The 22,484-nt window shown below is 44.8% G+C and overlaps 1 protein-coding gene across 5 annotated transcripts in view; it reads right to left on the reverse strand.

The window, feature by feature from the left end:
• Window positions 1–22,484, reverse strand: part of LOC127571232 (hyaluronidase-like) — a 41,912-nt gene that overhangs the window by 10,491 nt on the left and 8,937 nt on the right. The window contains exon 3 of one of the 5 annotated variants that reach the window (XM_052017429.1): window positions 14,805–21,056. The exons of the other annotated variants lie outside the window; for them this stretch is intronic. Coding sequence (XP_051873389.1) covers window positions 19,899–21,056 — 1,158 coding nt within the window. The 3' untranslated portion in view covers window positions 14,805–19,898. Of the gene's footprint in view, window positions 1–14,804; window positions 21,057–22,484 lie in introns of those variants that run through there. 5 annotated transcript variants of the gene reach the window in all.

Below are 22,484 nucleotides of genomic sequence, written 5' to 3' on the forward strand. Positions count from 1 at the left end.
TCTTATAATCTAATCTTATTGCACGAAAAGCCAAAATAACATTTGCCTTCCTATTTGTTTGTCGTACCTGCCTGTTACATTTTGTGTGTCAGCTCTCAGAAATCCTTCTGTGCTCCACTCTTGCTAGTTTTTCACAATTTCAAAAAATACCATTTTGTTGTTATCCTATCAAAATACATAAATAACCACCCATTTTCCCTCATTATATCCCATATTCTACCTTCATGCTGACTTGCTTATTCTACCTATATTCCTTTGCAGACTTATTGTATCCTCCTCACAGTTTACTTTCCATGGGGTATTTTTGGTTTCTGTTTGAAAATCCAAATACAGTGTTTATTCGATGGTTCCCTTCTATCTAACCTGCTAATTCTATTCTCAAAAATCTCTATTAGATTAGTAAAACAAGATTTTTTTCAAAATACCATGTTGATTCTGCCTAATCACATTAAGATTTTCAATTACCATTACTAATGGGTTCCAAGGTTTTCCTGATAAATGATGTCGGACTAACTTTCTCTTTCCTTTATTGACTAGATAAGATATCCTTATTAGTCACATGTACATTGAAACACACAGCGAAATGCATCTTTTGCGTAGACTGTTCTGGGGACAGCCCGCAAGTGTCGCCACGCTTCCGGTGCCAACATAGCATGCCTACAACTTGCTAACCCATACGTCTTCGGAATATGGGAGGAAACCAGAGCACCCGGAGGAAACCCATGCAGACACAGGGAGAATGTACAAACTCCTAACAGACAGCAGCTGGAATTGAATCGGGGTCACTGGCACTGTAATATGTCACGCTAACCACTACGCTACCCTGCCTGCCTTACTACCGTGCTGCTTTACATTTGCTGCCTTCTAATCCACCGGGACTTTCTACAATCTTAAAATATAAGGCAAGTACTTCTCAATGATTTGGTTTGACTCCTAATCGATAAGAGTGGTATATTTTATTTCTCATTCAAAGATTAACAGGTCTGCATGGCAAAGAAAATATATTTGACTGTAGCCAAATGCAACGCGTTGCTGAAAGGAAAACTCAGAGACGTGGAGGCCGAACTGGAGCACACTTTACTGTAACAAGCAAAACGTGCGTGCAAAAGTACCTGAGAGCCTCTCCGGCGGACATGATGTAAGGTTCCTGCCGGAAGGCCTGCACCGCGGTTAGTCTATGACGCGCTTTTGCGCGTCTGCCTGCGGCCGCTGACAGCAATTCGAGCCCTGTGAGTATGGGCCGCCACACCACACCCTCGCCCCCCCCCCCCCCCCCCCCCCCGAAACGTCCATCGGGGACGTGGGACCCCCAGTCTGTGTGTCCCTCTTGGGTGGCCTGCCCCGCCGGTGCGGTGAGGGTACCTTCACCGGCTGCTCAATGTCCAAATGCACTGGTTTGAGGTGGTCCACTGTGGAAGTCTCCTCGCAGCCACCCACCTCCATGACACACGTAGATCCATTGTGCCGGATCACTTTGAAGGGTCCTTCGTATGGCCTCTGCAGAGGTGACTTGTGCATGCCCCTGCGAATAAAAACGTACTCACAGTCCCAAAGGTCCCTAGGGATAAAGGACGGTGTAGTGCTATGTCTGGAGGTCAGAACCGGTGCCAGGTTCCCTACCTTGTCCCGCAGCCTCATCAGCACTTCTGCCGGCATCCCTGCTGGACCTTGGGCCTCTGGCACAAACTCGCCCGGGACCATCAGGGGAGTGCCATAGACCAACTCCGCCGAGGAGGTGCCCAGGTCCTCCTTGGGGGCCGTGCGGATGCCCAGTAACACCTAGGGGAGCTCATCTGTCTAGTTGGGCCCTCTGAGGCGCGCCATCAGGGCTGGCTTGAGGTGCCTGTGGAACCGCTCGACCAAGCCGTTGAACTGTGGGTGGTACGCCGTGGTGTGATGTAAGCGGGTGCCCAGGAGCTGCGCCAGTGCTGTCCACAAACCTGACGTGAACTGTGCCCCTCTGTCGGAGGTGATGTCTGCTGGGAGTCCGAACCTGGTGATGCAGTTTGCGATGAGCGTCCTGGTGCAGGATTCGGTGGACGTGTCTGCTAGCGGCACGGCCTCTGGCCATCTGGTGAACCTGTCGACCATGGTAAAGATATACCTGGTGCCCCGGGAGATGGGCAGGGGGCCAACGATGTCCACGTGGATGTGCTGAAACCTGCCGAGCGTTGGCTGGAACTGCTGGAGGGGGGCCTTCACATGCTGCTGGACTTTGGCGTCTGGCAGTGTACGTAGGTCCCGGCCCAGTGTCCAACCTGCAGGCGCAAACCGTGCCAAACGAATTTGTCCGCTACCAATTGATAGATGCCAGGATGGACGGGTGGGCCAGGCCGTGTAGTATGTCGAACACCCGTCGCCTCCATGCTGTTGGTACCACAGGCCAAGGTCTGCCGGTAGATGTGTCGCACAGGAGCTGAGCCGCTGTCAGGCCGACGGGGACATCCTCCAACTGGACTCCCGAAGCGGCAGTGCGGTAGGCCGGGATCTCGGTGTCTGCCTGTTGCGCCTGCGCCACGTAGTTGATCCTTGGGGCTGAGGTGGTCACTGAGTGGATGTGGGGGCGGGACAGCCTGTCGGCAACCACGTTGTTCTTCCCTGCAATGTGGCGGACATCTGTGGTGAACTCTGAAATAAAGGAGAGGTGCCTCTGCTGCCAAGCCGACCATGGGTCCGATACCTTTGCAAGGGTGAAGGTGAGGGGCTTGTGGTCTGTATACACGGTGAAATCCCTTCCTTCGAGGAAATACCAGAAGTGCCGGATAGCCAGGTAGAGCGCTAGCAACTCCCTGTCAAAAGCACTGTGCTTAACCTCCAGTGGTCGCAGGTGTCGGCTGTAAAAGGCGAGCGGTCGCCACTGGCCCTCGAGAGCTGCTCCAGGACTCCGCCGACCGCCGTGTCGGAAGCGTCAACTGTGAGCGCCATGGGTACATCGACTCTTGGGTGTACTAGGAGGGCAGCCTTTGCCAACGCCTCTTTGGCCCGCTCGAAAGCCTCCGTGGACTCCGCGTCCTATGCCACCTCTTTTGGCCTTGCCAGCCATCAGACCGAACAAGGGTCTCATGATGTGCACCGCCGCCGGCACGAACCGATGGTAGAAATTTACCATCCCCACAAACTCTTGCGGGCCCTTGACCGTGCTGGGTTTGGGAAACTGGCGGATGGCCTGGACCTTTTCCGGTAGAGGGGCAGCTCCATGCTGGTTGACCCTGTGGCCCAAGAACTCGATCTCCGTCAGCCCGAACTGGCACTTCACTGGGTTGATTGCCAGTCCGTGGTCGCTTAGGTGCTGGCAGAGTTGGCGCAAATGTGCCATGTGCTCTTTGCGTGACTTGCTGGCCATCGGGATATCGTCTAGGTAGATGAAGACGAAATCCAGGCCTCGGCCCACCATAAGCCTCTGGAAAGTCTGGGCGGCATTCTTAAGGTTGAAAGGCATCCTTAGGAATTTGAACAACCCAAAGGGAGTGATGAGGGCTGTCTTGGGCACATCATTGGGGTGCACGGGGATCTGATGATACCCCCGGACCCTATCGATTTTTGAAAAGATGGTCGCCCTGTGGAGGTTCGCCGTGAAATCCTGGATGTGGGGCACCGGGTATCGGTCGGCGGTTGTGGCATCATTGAGTCTCCTGTAGTCCCCGCAGGGCCTCCAACCTCCTGTGGACTTGGGCACCATGTGCAGCGGAGATGCCCAGGGGCTATCCGAGCAGCGGATGATCCCCATCTCCTCCATCTTCCAGAACTCCTCCTTGGCGAGGTGGAGCTTGTCAGGTGGGAGCCTGTGGGCTCGGGCATGCAGCGGTGGTCCTTGTGTGGGGATGTGGTGCTGCACGCCGTGCCTGGGACCAGTAGTGGAGAACTGTGGGGTGATGATGGAGGGGAACTCCGCCAGCACCCTGGCGAACTCGTCACCTGAGAGTGTGACGGAGTCTCGGTGGAGGGCCGGGAACTGGGCTTCTCCGAGCTGGAAGGTCTGGAACGTCTCGGCATGGACCAAACGTCAGCCCTTCAGGTCGACCAGAAGACGGTTGGCCCGTAGGAAATCCGCCCCTAGTAACGGCCGTGACATCGCTGCTACCGTGAAGGTCCAGGTGAAACAGCTGGGCCCGAAACGCAGCGGGATGGTACGTGAACTGTATGTCCAGATGGTGGTGCTGTTCGCAGCGGTGAGGTCGGGGCCTGGGGCCACGTTACGGGTGTCCATGTTCGAGGGGGGAAGGACGCTGATTTCAGCCCCGTGTCCATCAGGAAACGTCGCCCGGAGTGTCGGTCCCAAAGGAACAGGAGGCTGTCATGATGGCCAGCCGTCGAAACCACTAGCGACGGCCGGCCCTGACGTTTCCTGGAAAGGCACACGTTGGACGGCAGCGGCACACGTTTGACCCCCATCTCTGATGATAAAAGCACCATTGATCCGAACCCTCATCCTTGTCCCCCGTGGGTCTCAGTGGCTTCGGGTGTGGGGTCTTGGCCTTGGGCTGCGCGGTCGTGGTTAGGCAGATGGAAGCTGCTCCCCGCTGCTTACTCTGCCACAAAACGTCCGCCCTGGCCGCGAGGCTGTGCGGGTCGCTGAAGTCTTCACCCGTGAGGAAGAGGTGAATGTCCTCTGGCAGTTGCTCGAGGAACAACTGCTCGAATAAAAGGCACGGTTTATGGCCATCCATGAGTGCCAGCATGTCGTCCATCAGCTCGGATGGCTTGCGGTCGCCTAGGCCGTTCATGTGCAGAAGTCATGCGGCTTGTTCACGGTGGGAGAGTCCGAAAGTGCGGGTGAGGAGCACCTTGATCTTATCGTACCTGTCCTCTGTTGGTGGCTGGTGCAGGAAGTTGATGATCCGGCCTGTTGTGTCCTGGTCGAGTGCGCTGACCACATAGTAGTACCGCGTGGCGTTGGCTGTAATGCCTCTGATACTGAACTGGGCCTCAGCCTGCTCGAACCAAACGTGGGGCTGAGTGGCCCAGAAAGTTGGGAGCTTGAGCGAGACTGCGTTGTGCGAGTCGTTGGAATTCATGTCGCGGGTTCCAGATGCCGTCTGGAAGCGTCGGGGTCACCAAATGTAGCCGAACGCAACGCGTTGCTGAAAGGAAAACTCAGAGACGTGGAGGCCGAACCGGAGCACACTTTACTGTAACAAGCAAAACGCGCGCGCGCGCAGAAGTACCCGAGAACCTGTCCGGCGGTCGTGACGCAAGGTTCCTGCTGGAAGGCCTGCCCCACGGTTAGTCTACGACGCGCTCCCGTGCATCTACCTGTGGCCACCAATGGTGGTTCGAGTCCTGTGAGTACGGGCCGCTACATGACTTAATTAGGTACATTGCATTACATACCGTGTCTGTATAAATGCTGACAATGAAATGGCCTCGTAGTATGTTACAGAAACTTTTACAACTGATTCATGAGTCACGAGGTTGACGGTTTCATTTCAACAGAAATAATGTGGAAATAATATAAAATTGCTTTTGTATTTAAAACAAATGAGACACAGTGGAAACATTACCACACAAAAACTTTGAGATAACACTTTGTACACCTTGTGGAAATATTCCATTTTTGGAAGTATATTTGTATTGTTTTTGACAAATGTCATGGAAATTCAAGTCAGATTGTACAATATATTATTATACTCATTTTGGAAATAATAATCTTAGACTTAAAAAGACTTAAATATTAAAGACAAGTATACTACTCACCACTGGTATTTCTATGTCTTTCTGGTAGAAAGAGCAGAGAAAACTAACTGATGAACTTCATTTATACATCACATCCTGAAATGCTTTGCAGCCACTGGTTAAGTGTGGTAAATGTTTTGTAGATAAACCCTACAGCTGTTGGTCCTCTGTTGGACCGTTGGCCGTTATATCAGCTTCAGTGTTCAACATAATTTAACAGTATCACAATCAATCAGATAATTTAAGAAGTTTCCAGACTTGTTAGATTGCTGTTTAAATCATTAACCAATATTTTGATCATCCAACTCTATTGTTCTGCAATTAGTTCAATCTATTGTTGTTTGATTAAGCTCCTGTAAAGGCCCTTGTTTGTGTGAGAGGTGGTGTACTATTGTTCAAAGATAATAACACTTGCAAACAAAGTGTTGCTTGTGGTGATGAAGTCTACAAAATGGCAAAGCAGGGAAATTATGGTCAAGCAAATTATGGTCAGGCACATAATAAAAAGCGTATGTATTTTTGTTTGGTGGGTGGGGGAGGTGGTGCTGGGTGCCAGATGGGGTTTGGGGTCCCTGGACAAGTTGATGAAGGTGCCACATTTCACAACTATGATTTTTCTGGTCCCCCTTCCAGGTGGGGGGATGTGCACGGATTTGGAGAATGTTGTTGGTTGGGAAGAGAAGGTGCCTTTCTATTGCAGACAGAAGCTCAGCAAACATTTATGAGTAAAATGTTGGTTTTGTCTGTATCTATTCAGAGCAGCTAATGATGGCTTCCAAATTATTTAAGCCAAGGTCCGTTATGGGCTATTGGTTCTTGGGCTGGTATAAGGACAGATTAGGAGACCCATTGTTGATCCCTGGATGACACTGAATCAGTTGATATCAAGTAAGGCTGCTGGTGTGTTGCTACCATTGGTCTAATTTCTCCCATTGCTCCAGGAATATGATCCTCATTACCTTTCTTGAGAATATTGTCAGGAAAGGTGCCTGCGGGCATCTGGTGAAATTAGAAGTTAGCTGACAATGATGCTCTCCATGGTTGAATGATCTGCTGACACTCAGATATGGAATGTCTGCTTGACCTATTTCCCACGGATATGCTACTAACTGTGGAATCATTCCTTACACATGAAACTGAAGCCTTCTAGTAACCCTCATACTGTCTGTAAAAATCATGGATCATGGATCCTTTGACACTTTCAAATCCTGCCAAATTAGCTGGGAAATTTAAATTCTTGTAATTAAATAAGTAATGAATAAAAGCTAGTCTCAGTAAGAGTCAGAGTTATTAGACATGGATCATAAATGCAAGCATTGGAAGTGATTTTCACATTCTGTCAAGAAATAAATAATACTCAAAACGGATTATCTGGCCACAATTGCATTTATTTGTTTTGTGTGATCTTAGTGTGCTCCCATGTTTCCAAAGTTACGAGAGTAGCGAGACTTGATAAGTATTTCATTGCTTATAAAGTGTGTTGGGACCACCTCACATCATGAATGGAATTATAGAGATGGTATATGCACCTGGGAGAGAATGGGAAAAATTGTTCATTATCTACAACAGGAAAAAGCTTTATAAACATATGAAGAAAATGTGCCAAGTGAAAAGAAAATAATCTTAGAAGGAAAAGGACACCAAACACCTTTGCTCAAAAGCCCTCCTTTAGGTACATCTGTTGTTTGATACAAAAGTATTAAGATAATATTAAGATACAAATGAGTAGTGTTTTAAAATGGCTCTATGTTTCCTCAAGTCCAAGATACGAACATACAAATTAGAAGCAGCAGGTCATTTGGCCCCACAAGTCTGCCCCATTATTTCATAAGATCATGGCTGATCTGATGTTAACCTCAACTTCACATCCCACTCTACACACAGTTGCATTTACTCCCTTGCTTAACAAGTATCTGTCTACGTGTCATGCCAGGCTTTTAAACAGACATTTTATCTGTGGTTTGGTGATCTATTCACCAATTCCATGAACCTGCATGAGATTAGATTAGACTCAGGAACAAAGACGACAATCATTTGATTGAAAGGATCTGCCCAGTGGGACCAAGCATGTATCAGGAGAATGACATTTTATTTTAATTACTTGAGCTTACTTAAATGTTTTAACGTTTTACTTACTAAAGGATGTTTAATAGCATCCTTTTTATTTTTTGTCAATGTTTGGAATCTTTCCCATTTGCTGAGGTATCAGCATTCAATGCTTTTTTTGACAAAATTGACACCTAGCTAATCTATGGTGTTTCCAGATATCAGAAGTTTCTTTTTCATCATTTCTGTGGGTTCTAGACTGGATTGGGTTTACTGGATTAGAAAAGATTGGATTTACATTTGTAATGCGCTACAGTGCTTGGGACCACGATGATGAGAATCGGGACAATTTTGGTAAGGAAGTACTCACTGGGGATCACCGTAAGGTTCACCTTCTTTTCTCAGGCAGTCCCTCAGAATTGAGGATGATTACTTCCATTCTGGTTTGGTCGGTTCTGAGGTGGCTAATGAGGCCAATACGGGAGCTGCAGGGACTTCCACACATGCGGCAGGTGGGTGAGGGCCACTCCTTCTGCTGCATACATTGGGCTTCTACGTGCATCCGATGCATGGACTCCAGGTTCTCAAACCTCAAGTCAGGTTCTTGCATCTCAAATGCTCCTTTTCCATCTTGAGAGCTTGTGGGTCAGAGATCCCAGGAGTTAATAGGGATTTTGTATTTCTTCAGGCATGCTTTGAATACATCCTTGAATCTTTTTCTCTGTCATGTCTTCTAGTTTCAGAGGTTGGAACAGTATCTGTTTTGGGAGTCTTATGTCAGGAACGTGTACAACATGACTTAGCCGACTGAGTGTACTAGGGCCTCAGTGCTGGGGATGTTGTCTGGGAGGGGACACTGATGTTGAATCTCTTTTCCTTCCAGTGAATTTGGAGGATTTTGTGGAGATAGCAATGGCGGTATATTTCGGGTGCTTTGAGATACCTGTTGCAGGTACATAAGAACACAAGAAAATGGGAGCAGGAGTGGACCACCAGGAACTTCAAGCCTGCCCTGATATTCACTATGATCATGACAGATTTATGCTAGCCTCAATTCCTCTACTGTGCTAGTTCCCCATAACCCTCAATTCCTCGACCTTTCAAATATTTATCTATTCCCAATCTTAAATACATCTAATTATCTTCCCTCCATCACTCTCTGGGGTAGAGAATTCCAGAGATGCACTACCCTCTGAGAGAAATTTCTCTGCACCTCAGTTTTAAATGACTGGACCCTTATTTTGTTGCTATGTCCCTTTGTTCATGACTCTCCCACTGATGAAAACATCTCAACATCTATCCTATCTAGTGTGATCACTAGTGATCACAGTGGAGGACGTAAGTTCAGTCTTCTGGAGAGTGAACACGAGGAAAGCACCTGGCCCAAATGGTGTCCCTGGCCGCATGCTCAGATCTTGTGCTGATCAGCTGGCAGAAGTATTTGCGGAAATATTCAACCTCTCTCTGCTTCAATCTCAGGTTCCCTCCTGTTTTAAGAAGACCACTATCATCCCGGTACCAAAGAAAAGCAAGGTAACATGCCTCAATGACTACCGACCAGTGGCTCTGACATCCACCATCATGAAGTGCTTTGAGAGGTTGGTCATGGCGCGCATCAACTCTAGCCTACCAGACAACTGGACCCATTGCAATTCGCCTATCGCCGAAACAGGTCTACAGTGGATGCCATCTCCCTGGCCCTACACTCAGCTCTGGAGCATCTGGACAGTAAAGACACATATGTTAGACTATTGTTTATTGACTACAGCTTTGCCTTCAATACAATAATTCCAAGCAAGCTTGTCACCAAACTCTGAGACCTAGGACTCAACACCTCCCTCTGTAACTAGATTCTTGACTTTCTAACAAACAGACCGCAATCAGTGTGGATAGGCAGCAATACCTCCGGCACGATTATTCTCAACACTGGTGCCCCACAAGGCTGCATCCTCAGCCCTCTACTCCCTATACACTCACGACTGAGTGGCCAGATTCTGCTCTAACTGCATCTACGAGTTTGCAGATGATACCACCGTTGTAGGCCGTATCTCAAACAGCGATGAGTCGGAGTACAGGAAGGAGATAGAGAGCTTAGTGGAATGGTGTCATGACAACAACATTTCCCCCAATGTCAACAAAACTAAAGAGCTGGTCATTGACTTCAGGAAAGGGGGTGGTGTACATGCACCTGTCTACATCAATGGTGCTGAGGTCGAGAGGGTTGACAGCGTCAAGTTCCTGGGAGTGAACATCACCAACAACCTGTCCTGGTCAAATCACGTAGATGCCATGGCCAAGAAAGCTCACCAGCGCCTCTACTTCCTCAGGAGGCTAAAGAAATTTTGTTTGTCCCCTTTGACTCTCACCAACTTTTACCGATGCGCCATAGAAAGCATCCTATCTGGATGTATCACGGCTTGGTAATGGCAACTGCTCTGCCCAAAACCGCAAGAAGCTGCAGAGAGTTGTGGACACAGCCCAGTGCATCACGGACACCAGCCTCCCCTCCTTGGACTCTGTCTTTACCTCTCGTTGTCTTGGTGTAGCAGCAAGCATAATCAAAGACCCCACCCACCCGGGACATTCTCTCTTCTCTTCTCTTCCATCGGGTAGAAGGTACAGGAGCCTGAGGGCACGTACCACCAGACTTAAGGACAGCTTCTACCCCACTGTGATAAGACTATTGAACAGTTCCCTTATACAATGAGATGGACGATGACCTCACGATCTACCTTGTTGTGACCTTGCACCTTATTGCACTGCACTTTCTCTGTAGCTTTGACACTTTATACTGTTATTGTTTTTTGCCTGTACTACATCAATGCACTCTGTACTAACTCAATGTAACTGCACTGTGTAAGGAATTGACCTGTACGATCAGTTTGTAAGACAAGCTTTTCACTGTACCTTGGTACAAGTGACAATAATAAACCAATGCCAATACCCCTTAGGATCTTATATGTCTGGGAGACCACAATCAATGCGGATCAGAAACTTCATCTCCACCTCAGGGCTGCGTGCTTAGCCCCCTGCTATATTCTCTCTATACCTGTGACTAAGCATAGATCCAATGGCATCTACAAATTTGACAATGACACCACTGTTGTTGGCAGAATCACAGATGTTGACAAGGATGTGTACAGGAGTGAGATAGGTCAGCTGGTTGAGTGGTGTTTTAACAACAACCTTGTGCTCAACATCAGCAAAGTCAAGGAACTGATTGTGGACTTCAGGAGGGGGATGTCAGGCAAACTGGCACCAGTCCTCATTGGAGGGTTGGCAGTGGAAAGAGTGAGCAACTTCAAGTTCCTTGGTGTCAATATCTCGGAGGATCTATCCTGGGCCCAGCACATAGATGCAACCATGAAGAAGCTGCGCCAGGGTTTCTACTTTCTTAGAAGTTTAAGGAGATTCGGTATGGCATCAAAGACTGACAAGCTTCTACAGATGTACCGTGCAAAGCATTCTGACTGGTTGCATCACAGCCTGGAATCCAATGCATAGGAACACAAGAGACTACAGAGAGTAGTGGACTCAGCCAGTTTCATCATGGGTACAGCTCTCTATAAGAGGCCATGTCTTAGGAAGGTGCCATCCTTCATTAAGACCTCCACCATCCGGGCCGTGCCCTCTTCTTGATGCTGCCACCAGGCAGGAGGTACAGGAGCCTGAAGACCTACACCTCAAGATTCAACGACAGCTTTTTCCCCACAGCCATGAGGTTCTTGAACTGACCTGAAAAACCCTAATTTTACCTAGGACTATATTTCCCTCAACTTGCAGTAATGTCATTATGTATATTTTTATTTATTTGTTTAAGTTATGTGTAGTTTATGTTAGTTTAATTTTATACAATTTGTGTTTGTCATGTTTTTAATGTGCTGTGCTGCTGAACAGAGAGGATGATGTGGTGGTCAGCCCAGCAGTCATCAGTACCTGTTGTAACATGGGTGATGCAGACATCTTTATGGGTGTTCATTATGATATAGCCGTTCTCCAAACATCTTGTCAGGAGAGAGAATCAGTTGAAGTTAGCTTTCCTCACTCCTTTCTTGCTGAACACACTCTACCAGTGTGTTGCAAACCTTCCCACCTTGGTCACCCAGGAGGATTCGTGTTTCCCTTTGGGATGCGGACCAGGATTTTCTCCAAGGTTAGAGTGGAAGTCCTCCTTGGCCTCATCTTAAGCTTCCAAGGTTGGGGCATCTGCACTGATGACCTTAGTGTGTTGATTCTGCATGAGAGTGAACAAAGAACATGGAACACCACAGCGCAGTACAGGCCCTTCGGCCCACAATGTTGTGCCGACATTTTATCCTGCTCTAAGATCTATCTAACCCTTCCCTCCCATGTAGCCCCCTATTTTTCTATCATTCATGTGTCTATCTAAGAGTCTCTTAAATGTCCCTAATGTATCTGCCCCCACAACCTCTGCAGGTAGTGCGTTCCATGCACCCACCACTCTCTGTGTAAAAAAAACTTACCTCTGATATCCCCCTTATACCTTCCTCCAATCACCTTAAAACTATGTCCCCTCGTGTTAGCCATTGTCGCCCTGGGAAAAAGTATCTGACTGTCCACTTGATCTATGCCTCTTATCATCTTGTACACCTCTATCAAGTCACCTCTCATCCTCCTCCTCTCCAAAGAGAAAAGCCCTAGCTCGCTCAACCTATCCTCATAAGACATATCCTCGTAAGACATAAACTCATAAATGAGTCGAAGGATCAAAAGACAGAAGAGCCGCTGAGACGCTGGATTCATTGTAGATGGTGAAGCTCCCTCTGTGATGATGGGATTCCTGCTCTGGTGTCCCCCACCAGAAGGTAATGTACCCACCACCTTGTTCTGTTATCTGGCCATCTCCTGCACATTGTGTCTCACTCAGCGCAGTGATATCAATGACAAAGTGTCTTGAGTTCCCAAGCCAGCAGTCTAGGGTGATCCTGAAATTGTAGAACGGGATGATTTTTAGCAAGGAAGTACTCACTGGGGTGGGTGGGAGGGGTGGAAATCCCCATTCACTCAAGTAACAGAAAATTGCAAGTAACTCACCACTGCCAGGAAATTCTGAGCTATTACTTTATTCTCCAGCAAAGGCATTTTTTATATTGTAACGCAATAACAAAATGTTAAAAAATAGACAGACTGCAATGGTAACGGAGATGAGCTGAAATTAAACTCTCTTTAAGGCAATGCCTATATTGCAACTTTACAGAAAATGAGAACTCTACAATATTAGGTCTGTACCGCAGTGTTTAAGTCCAGGCCATCAATTCCATAGTAATCTGATTCACAGTCCCACTTGTTCCTTCATACACAGTTCTGGACACCCAGCATAGAAAGAAGAAAGAAATGTGATACAGAGACAGAGGAGGTGATAAGAAGTGGGAGCCCGTGGAAGATTTAATGCATACTGAACCTGGTCTGGGGTCAGCCACTGTCAGAGCATGAGAAGTGGTGACATAGTGGACTGTCTGCGGAGGCGTGAGGATAGACATCGTTGGTGAGTGGCAGCCAGTGGGACCTCCTGCAGCTTAATTTGAACAAACGTAAGGGGTTATGCCACTCTCCAGACTATAATGAAGAATAATGACTGAGGAAGTACAGCTGCTGGCTCCCCCACAAGGCAACAAGGTACAAAATGTTTTATTTTAAAATATAACAAGTGTTCATTGGTGGAGTTGTGGATAGTGAGGAAGGTTATCAAAGGATACAGCAGGATATAGATCAGTTGGAAATCTGGGCAGAGAAATGGCAGATGGAGTTTATTCCATACAAATGTGAGGTGATGTACTTTGGGAGGTCCAATGTACGAGCAAAGTATACAGGTCCCTCAGGAGCACTGATGTACAGAGGGATCTTGGAGTGCAAGGCCATAGCTCCCAGAGCTGTGGCAATAGATGTGGACAGGGTGGTAGACATCTGGCTTGCTTGCCTTCATCATTTGGGGCACTGAGTGTCAAAGTTGGGAAGTCATATTGTCCTGTATAAAACTTTGATTAGGCCACATTTGGAGTATTGTGTGCAGTTCTGGTTGCCATACTATAGGAAGGATGTGGAGGCTTTGGAGAGGATGAAGAAGAGATTTGTCATGATGTTGCCTGCATTGGAGTCCATTAACTGTAAGGAGAGGTTGGAGAGACTTGGACTGTTTTCTCAGGCGCGTCGGTGGCTGAGGGGCGACCTGATAGAAGTATATAAAATTGAGAGAGGCATAGGTAGGGTTGTCAGAGACTTTTCCCGAGAGTGGAAATGTCAAAAACTAGAGCACATAGGTTTGAGGTGAAAGGGGGAATGTTTAAAGGAGATCATAGAGCAAGTTTTTTATGCAGAGAGTGGTAGGTGCCTGGAATGTGCTGCCAAGGGAGGTGGTAGAAGCAGATATAACAGCAATGTTAAAGAGGCATTTTTACAGATACATGAACAGGCAGGGAATAGAAGGTTACGGACCATGTGCAGGCAGATGGGACTAGTTTAGATTGGTATCAGATGCAGACATGGTGGGCTGAAGGGCCTATTTCTGTGCTGTCCTGTTCTTTGTTCATGCAGTTTAATTAGCTTTTTGTTTCCTAAGGGACAAAGATGCCTAACAGACTTTTGAAAATTACTTTAAAATAAAGTCAGTATTTCCTGTCTGCAATTTTGTTTGTCTCAGCTGCAATTTTTCAAAATTCATCCTGCATTTAGGTAGAGCCATATCTGTAAAGTCTTTAATTATATTTTCATTGAATAAAATTAACTCTTCACTGATTTAGCATGTGCCATGAATACAGACAGTTAACAACCCACAGCAGTGGAGTGAAATAAATAACTGCAGAGCAACAGCATGGCACAATATTGATCGCCTTATTTAACGAATGCAGTGGATTAAAGAGCAAAATAAAAATAATATTCAGCTGAATGAATTTGTCCAGACAGGATGGTGCTGGTCTCAAAGTAAAACGTGGGTTTCCAATGTATATCTAATTCACAATCACATGCCCATCACTAGGAAACAGTACTTGACTCAGACACATTATGGATGTAGTTCACTTCAATGTTCAAATAATTTATTGAAAGAATGAAAAGTAATATATCACGGGAACACAATGCTTTATTCTGAAGAAATTTTGTACATAAAAAGATGAAATCTGACAGGCCAAGAAACTTTGGCAGTTAGGAGTGTTCTTGATCAAACATTTTACTCATAGAAGGTAAATATTTGGCTCATTATTTCTGTTATATTATACTAGACCAATCCAACATTGGTCACACTGGCCACATTCTCTGATAATTTGCTTCTTTGCCTGGCTTAAATGCTTATCCATTTTTACCTTAAAAGATGCAGTTACATCCGTAACACAACTCCCTGTGATTTCATGCTCCAGTAATTCTTTAATGAAACACAACTTCCCCAACCTATCTCCTCACTCTTTGTGACATTTTTAATCAAATTACCTGGATTACGTGTTCCGCAATCACAGGAAACAATGCCTCCCTGTTCAGTCTATCAAATTTTTTCAACATTCATAAAAATACCTATTAACCATTTCTGCTTCACTAAAAAATATGCATGTTCCAAACTTCTCCTCTCAGTTTTCCATTGCTGGCATTAACCTTTTGTTAAATGCTCTCTGTAACTTTAGTGTATTTTTAAAGGTGGATGAAAGGTAAATTGAAATAATTTTGCCTGGCACTTCCTGCTAACCAGCTTTTGATTTCCTGATGACCTTCTTTCTACTTGTCAAATTTGTAATTTTGGATGGTCAGCGGATTTTGATTTGACCAGGTCCAAAGCATTTCTACGTTAGAGCAAATGGCCTTCCTATCTCTCACAAATCTATGCAACATTGAGTGACACTTGTGCATAAACCAAATTTTTACCTATGTTGTTAACATTTCTTCATATACCATATAATTTAAGTTTTGCAAGAACCTTACTGTGAAAATCCATTAACTGCTTTAACTCTCTTTATTCAAACAGGCACTCATTCAAAAATGTTCTATTAAATATAGAAAATGTGTCTTTCTTTTAAAGAAAATCTAAAACAAAAAGAAATTTAGTGTAGCCAGTAGAAATCTGAAGTAAAATTAGAAAATCCTCAAAATATGCACTTAGCAGGTCAGGCAGCAGCTGTGGAGACAGAAACAGAGTAAATGTTTCAGGTCGATGACCTTCCATCAGAACTTTTCACCTGGCATAGATCTTACAGCAAAATGCCAGCAGTTCCATGTGGAATTGCTGCTGTTTCCCTATGTAAAGTACCTGCCATATCAGTACTGTACTGAAATCCTGAAGCTGTTAACAGCTGCTTGTTGATGATTCTTTAACTATACTGGAGCGCAAGAGTCTTCATAGAGTCCCCCTTTAGAGCAGCAACGAGCACTTGGCTCTGGACATAAACTGCAACTCTGTGCCAGACACAAGAGGAGGACCTAGTTGAAACTGATCTTGGAAGTAAGTGTTTCAGATAGCTACAGGTAATTGACTTAAAAAAGTAGCTCTAAAACTTACCTGCTATAGCTTTTCCTTGATGAAACTTTCCCAAAGTCTCTCTGATTGCCTCACGTCTTTGCTTATTTCAATTGATGTTTTTCCATAAATAAATGGCTACTTTAACTTTCCTGACAATGGAGGTAATACATTCAAAACACCTGGTTGTTGCTTCACCTCCACTGCAAATAAGTTTGCATAGGACAATAGCAACTATTGAGATCCCCTACCTCCTCCCAAGGAGGACTCAGCTGACACATCTTAGCCTATATGCTTATCAGCTTGGCAGGTGACAAAGTCAGAGAGGCTAGGATGTGAATTTGAGGCAAGTCGCTAGTACATGTAATGTACAGGATTTCCCATACTGTAAAGAAGGATTATTTCCCTATTAATACAGAATGCCAATTTCCTCAAGAAAACCAACAGAGGCCATAGGGCTGGGAATCACCAGAACTTCCACAACATTTCAAGAAGAGCAAGCAATAAACAAACTGCTGGAGGAACTCAGTGCTCAGGCAGCATCTGTAGAAGGAAATTGACAGTCAGTGGTTCAGGTCGAGACTCTTCATCTGATCCAAATGAAGTCTCTCAACCCAAAACATCGACTGTTCATTTTCCTCCACACATGCTGCCTGACTGCTAAGTTCCTCCAGCAGTTTGTTTTTTGCTCTAGGTGCCAGCATCTGCAGTCTCTTGTGTCTCCCTAAGAAGACCGGCAGATGACATCATCGCCCAGTTTACCCTAAAGCCCTGCTGAGCGTGAGGAAAGCTGTGGATAAATACTTGACAGAAGAACCTGACAGTAATTGGCCACCAGGTCCTCAAGCCTGCCCTGCCATTCAATATGACCATGGCCGATCTACACTGGCCTCAACTCCTCTTCTCTGCCAGTTCCCCATAATCCTTAATTCCTCCATCTTCCAGATATTTATCTATCTCCACTTTAAGTACATCTAATGATCTGGCCTCCACCATCAGGGGCAGAGAATTCCAGAGATTTACTGCCGTTTAAGAGATGAAGACATTTCTATGCATCAGGGTTGATCTTTCACTGAAGTGCTCTTAAAGAGTTGTAAGATTCTCCGAATTGCTATGTGTCACAGCCTCTATCCCAAACTTTTTTTTGTTAGAGAGAGGCAGGTATGTGTGAACAAGGGATTCTTAGAGAAATTTAATGCTGCAAAGGACATTGTTTTAAAATGGATAGGGAGGAACTGTATCTACTTTTCTATTTTAGGGGATTAAGAAATACTTGTTCTGAGAATAATGTGCAAGCAGATAGGCTTTTGAAAAATGTCACTTAGCTTTTCTGTATCTTATTTGAATAGCCTGGAATGTAGTCTTTAGAATTTAAGAGTTAGATTTCAGAAATGGGTAGCTGTCAGATCCTGTCTCACATTTTCTTTTTCCTCTTTCATACTATGTCCATGATTAGAGAAGGCAGTTTGGTACATTGAGGCTGTGCTGCTCCCAAGATAATGTATTATACAGTGAGGCTTGTTGTAGCACAATATAAAGCCAGGAGTGCTGGCACTATACAGTTTGCCCACTGAGCTGGTGTGTGCACTCTTCTCTCAGCCTGAATGCAGATTAAACTCTTTGTTCTCCAGGTCAGGTAAACCGTGACCTTGCCTGCAAATACCACATTTGTGACTTTTCTAGTTTCCTCATTGAACCCCTCTGCAGCTGCCTCTGGAGCCTGTATGTATATTCATGGCCTTTTACAAGCTGTTCATTTTCTTAATGTGATTCTAGTAAAGTCTTTTCACCAAATTGAACTTTCCAAGAGCTTGCATTTTTTAGAACTTCCTAACAATTTCTAAAATGTTGCACGTTTCTAAAATAACATTAGATTGTAAGTTTTACAAAACTGCAAACATTTTCAAAAGTCTGTAAATTTTTATAGAAGTATCTAAAGCTTACAAAGGAGGCCTAAGTTCTTCTTACCTCTGAATTCAGACTAATTGGAGAGAAGCCTTGTAAGAACGTAAGAAATAGGAGCAGGAGTAGGCCATCTGGCCCGTCAAGCCTGCTCTGCCATTCAATAAGATCATCATGATATGGCCATAGACTCAGTTCCACCTACCTGCCTTTTCCCCATAACCCTTAATTCCCTTACTATGCAAAAATCTATCTGCATCTTAAATATATTTAATGAGGTGGCCTCTACTGCTTCCCTGGGCAGGGAATTCCACAAACTCACTACTCTCTGAGCAGTTCCTCCTCATCTGCATCCTAAATCTACTCCCCTGAATCTTGAGGCTATGTCCCCTGGTTCTAGCCTCACCTACCAGTGGAAACAACTTTCCTGCCTCTATCTTATCTATCCTGTTCATAATTTTATGTTTCTATAAGATCCCCTCTCATTTTTCTGAATTCCAGCGAGTATAGTCCCAGGCGACTCAATCTCTCCCCATAGGCTAACCGCCTTGTCTTTTAGTCATCTTTATTTTGTGGGCAGGGGTTGGTGCAAGATGCTCCAAATGATGTCTGTTCTACATTATTGGGGCAGTCCTCATACAGGGGCTCTCTGCTGAGGATCTAGGTGACTCCTCCCAAAACCCGAACAAGGTAACCTCAAACTTAGTTTGGAGGTTAGCATTGAGTGGGCAATTTGCCACTGACTACAAACTCTCGGCCATCAACTTTGTTTCTCTCTCCATGGATGTTGCCTGACCAACTGCGTATTTTAGACATGTTCTGTTACTTGCCTTGCTGAATGTGCTTCATTCACCTTGTAGTGCTATCACTACTTCTACCTTCAATTATTGACCCTAAGAGTTTGTCCATAAATGGTGTTAAACCAACTTATTTTATATAATTATCTGATCAATCCTTTCATTGGCTGCGTTCCAGTGTCATGGTGCATTTAGGACATTTAAGGAGGATTACTAAAATTTCCACCAGAGACTTCTATCCCCTCTTTGACTTTATTCAAAAGCCCACAATTCATGACAGCTACCTTGAGTAATGCTAATTTTATTTAAGAATCAGTTCTTTTCCAAGTAATCTCAGGTATACTATATTCCCACTCCACATTTGTATAATGTGATACAAATATTATTTGTTTAATATCTCCATAAAATGTTCACACACATACTTGTTGTGTCAAACTTCAGCAATGCAGCATGATTTTGCGTCCCTGATGATTGTAGCATGATTTGTAACAACTAGTTCAAGAGGAGGTATTTGAAGAAAATAATTGCCAGAACAAGAAACTTCAATACAAAAAGTAAAAGAAAAGCACTATGAACTTTTAAAAAATGTAATTTTTGCACACAATTTACTTCAAGCAGTGAAATTATTGAGTACATTATTGCTCAGAAAAATAACTTGGGCAGCATATCTTAAATTTCTAGGAGTTAATAGTCAGTTTCACATGTATAGAGGTATTCAATTCCATTCTTTAGCTCAAGCATGCCAGGAACATCACTGTTAATTCTAATACAATCTCGTAAGACCTTTCATCTCTTATACTAAGAATCTCACTTCTACACTGGTGACAACTTGCACCAATTCAACTATACATAGTTCCTAGTCTGAAATATCAATTTAAGCAGCTTCTTGTTCATTGAAACCACTTCAAACCAGATCTTAATGCGGTTCTTTTAGAGTATTTTCCACTGTACTTCATTTGGCACCAATTAGTTGAAGGCAGCTTTCAAACATATTCTTTCAATCATTTGGAACAGATTTGATCAAATTATATGTCTTTTTTCATCCAGAAGACAGGAAGGCCTTTAATGCATCGGTAAGGGGTCTCCAACAGAGTTTGTGTAGCTTTCCTGTTCTCTTTGAAAGATTCGGGTGAATGACAAGGAAACTGGGATAACTTCGTTAAAGTTTCAGAAGTACCAGGCAAGGGTGGTGGTGTGGGAAGCATAGCCACCGAATCAGCAGGTGGTGAGGAAAGTTGAAGAGCTGAAAGAGAATGCAACTGGGACGTCTGTGAAATGGGGAGAGTGGGTGATGGAGAGGATGAGTTGCAAGGATGGGTGTGTCCGTGTAACTGTGGCGTAATTAGGGAGGGAGGAGCTGGTTGTGCACCCGGTAATGGTGGCGGGAGTGGAGGTGGGGGAGGAATAGGAACATGCTTGTTTGACGGGGAAGTGGCTGAGGAACAGGACGTGGAAGACTGAAGCTGCCCAGACTGTGAAGAGGATGCAATAAGAGATGATGGAAAAGTCACTGATGCATTAGATTGGGAAGATGTGAAGGGATGAGATGGTGAAGGAAGATTCAGTCTGTGTTTCTGAGCAGGTGCAGAACCAGGAGCAAGGGATGGCACTTGTGGAGATGGCCAAGGTGGACAAGGGGGTGGGAGCGAATGAGAATTAATTGGTGGTGAAACTGATGGAGGAGACAGCTTTTCAAGGAATTCCATGTTCATGAATGAGGTCATAGAACCTGCATTCTGCACTGGTTCAGTTAGTACATAACCCAAGTGGGAATAAAAGTCTTGCTTATCGTGAGTGGTGAGATACAGAGTTTTGAACCCTCGGTGCTTAGCATAGGCTTCAGTGGCTTCCATTAACTTTCTGCCGTAACCCTTGCCCCGAAATTCCTTAGCAACAATGACGGTCTCCACGAACAAACCAGTTGATTTACCAACTACACGAGAGAGCCTGCTGTGGCCCACCAATAGGCTTTTGTTTTCATTGTTCGTGTTTCCAACATCATTTAGAATCTTTTTCAACACAAGACAAAGTGGGAAACTATTGGAGGATTTCTGGAGTGAATGAATCCGAGATGCCTTGCTCCTCTTCCATTCTTCATTAATGAGGTCTGCACAGGCCTCCACTAGCTCTGGACAGTAGTGCAAAGGAACTGCTCTCAACTCTTCAGTTATGATCTTCTCAAACTAACAGCAATAAAATGTTAGAATTCAATTAAGCATCCAAACACATACACATGCTGACAAAACAAAGCCCCACCCTTGTGTGAAAAGGTCAGGCTGCATTCAAACATTTTAAAGCCAGTTTTGCATTCTGTAAAAAATAAAACTGATGCATATCTTTTATTTGACTAATTTTTCTTTCACATCCCAATTATGATTTCTGATTGCACATGCTATTTCCTGCCATTGCATCAATATTTCTCTTCAACTGGCCACGTGGAAGTTTTAGTTTAATTTATGCCTTGCAACACTGCATGGGGAGCCACAAACCGTATGGTGCAAGAAACTTTGACTCCAATATTTCAAAACAATGTGATGATATTAAATGATAAATTAGTGTTTAATCTAACCGAAGAAATTAAAGATCAACAGAATAAACTGTTAAGAGAAATAAAGGAAAAAATATGATTTTCTCTAGTATTTTACCATTACCACAAAAGACTCAACCTACATACAGCAAACACATGTGCATCACTAGTCACTGACATGGAAAGCTTACATATAGATACAGCACAAAGTAAGCAATTAGCTTTGAATTAACACATTAATGCAGCACCTGCAAACATTAAATTATTAAATTCTGAAATATTGGATCAGCAAATTAACTTCAATGGACCAGTGAAAGGCAGTGAATAAATGGAGAGGGCAAGAGAAAGTTAAATCAAAGGGTGAGTGAAAAATGAGTAAGTGCGCACAATAAATTGAAGCACTGAGGATTGAAGCTGGATCGAGAATCAGCTTAGGCTGGGGCCAGAGGCAATGGAGAGGAAATGAAAGGAAGTCAGTGAACAGTGATGGGTCAGATTCAGGAGAGGCTGGACAAACTTGGGCTCTTTTCCCTGGAGCAGCAGAGGCTGAGGGGTGATCTGTTGGAGGTGTATAAAATTATGAGGGGCATAGATAGGGTGGACAAGCAATATCTTTTTCCCATTACTGAGCAATCCAATACCAGAGAGCATGCATTTAAGGTGAGAGGGGGTGGGTTCAGAACAGACTTGAGGGGTAAGTTTTTTTTACTCAGTAGTGGATGCCTGGAATGTGCTGCCTGATAGGGTGGTGGAGGCAAATCCATTGGGGGCTTTTAAGAGGGGCTTGGATGGGCACATGAATGAGAGGAAAATGGAGGGATATGGGCATTCTGTAGGTAGTAGGGAATAACTATGTCGGCACAACATTGTGGGCCGAAGGGCCTGTTCTGTGCTGTACTGTTCTATGTTCTAGATGGGTAAAAGGGCTGCCTTATGTCTAGGACTCTAGGGCAGATTACAGGGCACCTAGGGAGTGGAACTGAAAAATACCTATGGGTATCAGAAAGGGTAGGAGAAGGGATGGTACCATTAAAAATCAATGGCTGTCAAAGAAGAGGTACAAGGTTGGTTAGAAGCAAACTAA

This window comes from Pristis pectinata, chromosome 6 (genome assembly GCF_009764475.1).
Source record: "Pristis pectinata isolate sPriPec2 chromosome 6, sPriPec2.1.pri, whole genome shotgun sequence".
Taxonomy (NCBI): Eukaryota; Metazoa; Chordata; class Chondrichthyes; order Rhinopristiformes; family Pristidae; genus Pristis; species Pristis pectinata.